Source organism: Rhagoletis pomonella, unplaced genomic scaffold (assembly GCF_013731165.1).
Source record: "Rhagoletis pomonella isolate Grant_MI unplaced genomic scaffold, Rhpom_1.0 Rhpom_scaffold_01832, whole genome shotgun sequence".
In the NCBI taxonomy this organism is placed as follows: domain Eukaryota; kingdom Metazoa; phylum Arthropoda; class Insecta; order Diptera; family Tephritidae; genus Rhagoletis; species Rhagoletis pomonella.
The window spans coordinates 30,127-37,292 of NW_023460386.1; the positions used below are offsets into that span (position 1 = coordinate 30,127).

The window sequence follows — 7,166 nt, forward strand, 5'->3', positions numbered from 1 at the left end:
GGCAAAGTTCAGATTCCTTTATGGAGGCTCAAAAAATTTAAATTATTATTTTTTTCATCTAACACCCAAAACTGATACTACCATAGGCGAAGATATCACATATCGATCGCTGAGTGGAGATCGACCTATCTCGACAGCCAGTTCGAAAACGCCCTATCTGAAAAAAAAAACATTTCAAGAACGCCCTACTTCAGAATTTGGTTGAAGAACGCCCTATCTCAGAATTCGGTTCAAAAATGCCCTATCTCAGCTGCAAATAGATTGAAAATATGCTGAGATAGATCGTTTTTGAATCGGCAGCTGAGATACGGCGTTCTTCAACCAAATTTTGTGATAGGGTATTTTTCAATAAAATTCTGAAACAGGGCGTTGTTAAAAACATTTTCTGAGATAGAGCGTTTTCGAACTGGCTGCCGAGATAGGTCGATTTTCCACTCAGCCACCGATATACATTTTGGTCCCGATTGGAGCCGGTTAAGGCGTGTCGCAAGGGGTCAAAGGTCAGCTGCCTCTATGGAGACTCAAAAGATTTAAATTTTTTTTTCACTTAATACCCAAAATCGATACTACTAAATAAAGTCGAAGATATTACATATAAATTTTGGTTGCGATTGGAGTCGGTTAAGACGTCTTCATAGGGTAATCTGAACTTTGACCTCTGTGCGACACGCCTTAACCGCCTATAATCGGGGTCAAAATTTATATGTGATATCTTCGACTATAGTAGTATCGATTTTGGGTAAGAGGTGAAAAAAAATAATAATTTTAACTTTTTGAGTCTCCATGGAGGAATATGGACTTGCCCCCTGTGCGATACGCCTTACCGTCTTCAATCGGGACCAAAATCTATATGTTATATCCTCGACTATAGTAGCATCGACGAAGTGGTTGAGGCTTGGGAAATCTGATGTAAAAGTTTGCTTCCTACATTTAAGGACAACCCTAATGTACATACATTAATATCTATCTGTACAAAAATAATTTCTGTACATACATACAAACTTTAACATGGATATGCAATGTTTGATAATAAATGTCCTCAATGTGTCCTCATCGATGAGAAAAAATGTGACATTGTTTAAACTTTGTTTTATTTCCTCTGACTTTCATTATTTTCACTTAGGCGTTGTGGAAACAAAAAATCTTATGTGCACCCATACATACATATGTACAGTAGAGGCCATATAATTACAAACATGACTTATTTACCAAGTTTTGTCAAGTTATTTTTTCTTTATTTATATTTAATTAATTTTTTACAAAAATATACACACTTCATACTACATGTACAAGATTTATAAAAGGTCACCAAAGTTTCAAAACAGTTTTATCAAAATTTCAAAGTGTTCTTTTCAGAATGTAAGCAGTTAAACCAACGATATTATGTAGCAACCTGCATTATACATATTACAAAAATGTAATGGGCAATAAAACTGAAAACATACCTAGATTTTTTAAGTTTGAAAATTTTAATGCAAATTTGTCGAATTTTTATGCATAAATCTTGTACAATTTGAAACTTTGAGTTGTATGGTTTTCGTTGTAGTATAAACCAGTGACTGAAAATAACAGTTAAGCAACAGGATTTTTATTTTTAGATCATTGCTAATCGTTATTTTTATGAAGAATAATAATAATCGTTATTTTTATGAAGAATAAAAATAAAAATCATAAAATACCAGTCAAATTTGGTCGGAAAATATAAATACAATTTTAACGGTTTAATTTAGATTTTTGGTATAAAGATCCTAACCTTTACGGTCCCTGGTATAAACTATATTTTTGTTAAAAAAAAAAAACAATTAAAAAATAAATTGTCAAGAACTCGTGTTTCTATGTATGTATGTATATGGACACCACTGTCTGTAGAGCAAAGTGTTTGAATAAAAATATGCGACAGTAAACTAAAAACTTTAGTACATATGTATGAATGTATGTACTACGTCTATAAACGCATACCGTATTTGTATGTATGTTTATGCCCAGTAAATGATGTGCTTTGGTTTCAAGTTGTTGTTGTTGCTACCGTATTTCATCGCATAAATGCTGCTGCTCTATAGCTATACCCCCTTCATTGTCGTTTGTTCGCTGCTGTCGTCAACACTCTACATTCATATATACATACTCGTATTGCGGTTAAGTGCTGCTCAACTACTCGAGTCCCCGAACACCTGATTGTTTGCCTACTGGGTGTGTTACTGGCTAGTTGGGCATTCAATCCCGAAGCATTTTAACAATTCCGAGATTCCGAGATGCAAAAATTCTAATCCCGGGATCCCGGGATTTTTCGGGGACTCGACTTTATCACAACTTTTGCATTTAACAGTAGGTTCGCCTTTTTTAAACCACACAGATTCATTGTCACCGTTTTTGCTCTTACAGGGAACATAATGCACCTTAGTAAAAGAGGCCGTAATTTAATGTCTAAATATTTTTATAGTATTCTTAAATATCTATATTAATTGTAAAAACCCCTGGCTAATATCTTCAGAAATTCATTTTCCATTCCAAACGCTAACAAACTAAAATGAGGAACAACCCTTCCACACTGTAAAATCTTGTTGTGCTTTCAATTGCTACCAGATTTTTCGTTATTACATAGTTCTTGCCACAAAATGTTTGAACAAGTACAGTTATTCAGGCAGTTTCTGAAATTCACGTCCGAGTGCAAATAGCTCAAGTTCACTTTGAATCAAAATTTTGGTGTTCTGTATATTTCGTTTTTCATCTCAAATTAATTAATTTTTTCGTTTTCAATATATCTTTTATTCCGTAAATGACTAAGTAAGAATCTCGGGATCCCGAAGCTGTAATCCCGCGATTTCGGTACATGTAAGTTTCCGCGATCCCGGAATCCTACTGCCTGCTTCAGCTATCACTGTTGGTGTAGGGGACGTCACGGCCGTGCCGTGGTGGTGTTGTGTGATAATCGTTTTTGCTTTTTAATATTTATTTAAAAGGAAAACAATGCGAAAAACGCAGTGCGGATACTTGTGTGTCGCCTTTGTTTTAATTCCTTCATTAAATGGATTTATTTCTGTAAACATTTCTTTCAGCGCGCACGATTAACCCAGCGCCGCCGGTCATCACCGACCACCTACCACCGACGACCACCGTGCGCCACACCCACCATATATATTCAGCTCACTTAAATCACTATTCAATTGACGTTCTTTCTACTCCGCCCACCCCCGTGCACCTGCATTCTTCGGTGCCTTTTGTCGAGGAAACTATTGTGCGACTATATGTGTGTATTTGTGTTGAAAAGATGAGGTGAAGTGATGTAATTGATTTTATGCAGCCAGAAAAACAACAAAAAGCATACATACACACACACAAAATGAGAAAAATAAAACCAAGAAAAAAAGAAAAATAACAGCCACCTACATACATACATATGTATGTATGTATGTATGTACTTACATTGACATAACAGGAAAATAGTAAAAAACCAAAAACAACGTTGGGAGTAGTGAATGAAAAAAAAGTTTCGTCGCAGAGACAATATTGATATTGTGCAATATAGGCCTGTACATCATGTACATGTACATATGTATGTAGGTATGAACGTGCATAGGCTGGCTGGCGTTGATACTGGTTCGGGCAGAATAATAAAAACATACAAACAAACTTTTATTAGCAATTTTATTACGACTTATCAAATAAAAATATATAAATAGCCACAGAAAGAAATCATCGATACAAAAGCATACGCATGTAAATCCTACCACCTTAATAATAATAATAATAATAATAGATTGGCGCTAACACATATGTTAGTGTTTGGCCGAGCTTCTCCTGCGACTTGTGGCGTGCGCCTTGATGTTGTCACACAAAGCGGAGGGATCTACAGTTTTACGCCGACACCGAACGGCGATTGTATTTTTATGAGAAGCTGTTTTTCATGGCACAAATACACTCGGAGGTTTGCCATTGACTGCCGGGGGACGACCGCTGTTAAGAAAAAAACTTTTTCTATATTTTTTGCGATGTTGCTTTGACCAGGGTGTGAACCCAGGCGTTGCGGAGTGGAAGCTCGCACTGCTTACCACTACACCACAGCGGCCGACTAACATTCCTACCACCTTATAAGCAGAAAAATAAATTCGCCGTACATCTATAGACTATACTATTTTTGCAAGGCAATTAATTTTTTTTTTTTTTTACCGAATGTAAGGTCGCCTTTTTACATTTTTCGTCATATCTTGGGCATTTACAGTCGGATCTTAAAGTATGATGTATCGATGTGAACATACATATGTATCTATTAAAATGAGGCGGGATGTATACATATTTGGTATATAAGAATAACAATAACTGGGCTCGAATCTCTAGACCTGCGGAATGGTAGTGCGCACTTCTAACCACTACACCACAGCGACAGCTTTTATGGAAAATCCGTTTTCAATACTTCTTTGAGGGATTGCTTTAACCAGGGATTGAACTTTGGCCTTAGAGATTGGATGTACGCACCTCTAACCACTCGGCTATAGCTACGGAATATGAGAATAACGCTTTCAAATTTGATTTACCTACAAATCCGCGTAATTTTGTTTTTCGATTATATAAAATACGCTTTAGAGTTATATTTTGAAGAGAGTTACCATTTGTTTAAGAAGCCGAATTAATTTAAATTATATACCAGTTATATGAAATATTAAAATATGGGTGTCAAACGAATGAAAATCTTTAGTTTGAACACTTATAGCCAGTTTCACGAAAGCAATTTAAGTGAAAAATAATTTTTTTATTTCAATTTAATATGGAAACTGACAGAAAAAAATCATTTTACACTTAAGTTGCCTTCGTAAAACTGGCAGTTATACTTTGTTTGAGATGTTCGCAGAGGGGTTTGCCACCTGTTTAAAAAGTTAAATTCAAATTATTTAATAAGTCAAATTATTTCAATTTAGGTATTAATCGAAATGGTTTTGAAAGGGCTTAATTTCAAAACTACATGTAGGAGGGTTGCCACCTGTTTAAACGTGTATGTCAACTTGAATTAAGGGAATTAGGTTATGCATTATGTATCACAAAATGGGAGTCAGACGAAATAGGTTTATTAAGGTTTTAGTTTAGATAAGGAGCGTGGTACATCCCACAGCTTGAAAGTTTTAATCAGTTATAACTTTGGAACCATAAGTCACATGAGATTGATAATTATAATTGGTGTGAGACATTACTAAATAAGGCGCTTATGGGAATGGGCGTTGCACCTCCCATAGACTTGGTACATTCAGAGAGCACATGACGCTGGAATTTGGTGTGGAAATATAACCATGATGAAAACATAGTCAGATAGAATTGCGGAGAGACCCCACGACAGTCGGGTCTACGTAACTGAAACGACCCAGATTTCTATCTGGCCAAGGCCCGTCACTTCAGCATCACTCCCCAAAAACTTTCGGGAATTTGTATGCTGTTACAACAAGAACTTTTAGCATTTTTTACGTTTTCAAATAATATAATTTTAAATTTTTCTCACAATTTAACACAATTAAATTTTTTTTATTTTCAATTTTATATGATTTTATAATGCTGGCAAATTAAAAAAAAATCATGGCCGACGACCTGAGAGAACCTTTTTTCCGTACTATGTTTTTATAATGGACATAACTATGGCAGATGCTCATAGTAAGGTATACATACATACATAAATGAGTTTGTGCAAGGAGGCGTGGCACATCCCATTTTTAATCGGTTATTTGTTCACCATGAACGACGTCGGGCACTCAGCTAGTTTCATATAAAATTTTGAGCCTCCCATAAAGCTTTCTACCCACCATGCAAAATATGGGAAATAGGCAACAATCGTCAATGACAACAAATTGGCGACTCACCATTTTATTGCCGTGGTGACAAATCTGCAACATGATTTCCTTCATGTCAATTTTGGAATAAATAAGTTATGAAAAATTCCAAAACTTATAAATTTCGCGTCAACAGTATTATCCAAAAGCGTCTTAATTTATACCAAACACAGGATTGAAAAAATAACAAGCCCCTTAGCGAAAGAAAGAATTAATTTCGTTTCTAAGTTCCAATTTTGCATACAAAAAATAAATGAAGTATAAAATAAAATTATTCCAAATATCGCCTGAAGCGATAAGAAACCGACTCATTCAGGTAATAAGAAAACGACTCGCCCAGGCGAGTTGCCTTCGGCGAACGTTTTAAAGCGACTGGTAATAGGAAAACGATAAAATGGCGATATTACCGGCAATAAGCTTGTTTCCGAGGGCGACACGTTTTCTTATTGCCAGCAACAAAAATTGTTTAGTGGGTAGGCATTCATATAGAAAAAAAAATATATATACTGCACGATTTGTGAGTATGCGTGTGTATGAAAATTTATTCTATTTAAGGATTATTTTTCAAAGTTTGCCCGTATTCTAATATTTTTTAGTACTATGTACTTTTTTTTTTTTAAATTATGCGAGCGTGATTTATACAATTTCATACGATTTTCTAGGAATTTCTTCTTGCTATAGACGTTACATCGAGTGGCACTCCCGAGGAGAAGCTCAAATGGGCTTTCCGCATGTACGACGTAGACGGTAATGGCGTAATTGACATACAAGAAATGACGAAAATTGTTCAGGTAGTAAAATACTGTTATATTATTGCAGATATATATGTGTGTATGTATGTATGTACTCGTAGTATGTGACGCAAACACCTGCAGACATGTTGTGCCTTTTTGTTTGCCATTTTATTTGAGTTACAACGTTAAAAAGCCATTTTTATTTACTACAGTAATTAAAAGAAAAAAATACCAGCTAACTTTCTATACACGAAAAATTTACGTTTTCCTTCTTTTCTCTTGCACACACAAATGTTGTAATTATGCTTTTAATTTATGCCTTCAGTTCACGTTTGCTCAAACTACTTATTAATTTATGTACATATGTCTGCGCCCATTAATTTATAGGTGAGCTGTGTTGTGTGTTCATATAAAGCTATAGTTTTTATTACACATACTACTACATGCATGCGTGGGTGTGTGAGTGTTTAAGTGAATCTATAGTATATTTAATTGTGTGTGCTTCGGTTTTGTTTGTTTTAATCTTACAGGCCATATACGATATGCTCGGCGCGTGTTCATCGAATCGACCAGCAGATTCTGCTGAGGAGCGTGCAAAAAATATTTTCGCAAAAATGGACGA

General features: G+C 35.2%; 1 protein-coding gene across 5 annotated transcripts in view; it reads left to right on the forward strand.

Moving 5' to 3' along the window:
* Nucleotides 1-7,166, forward strand: part of LOC118752773 (neuronal calcium sensor 2) — a gene marked incomplete at its 3' end in the record, with an annotated part of 35,127 nt that extends 27,961 nt beyond the window's left edge. For 2 of the 5 annotated variants that reach the window (XM_036487644.1, XM_036487642.1), the window contains 2 exon segments: nt 6,473-6,601; nt 7,075-7,166. In XM_036487644.1, coding sequence (XP_036343537.1) covers nt 6,542-6,601; nt 7,075-7,166 — 152 coding nt within the window. 5 annotated transcript variants of the gene reach the window in all.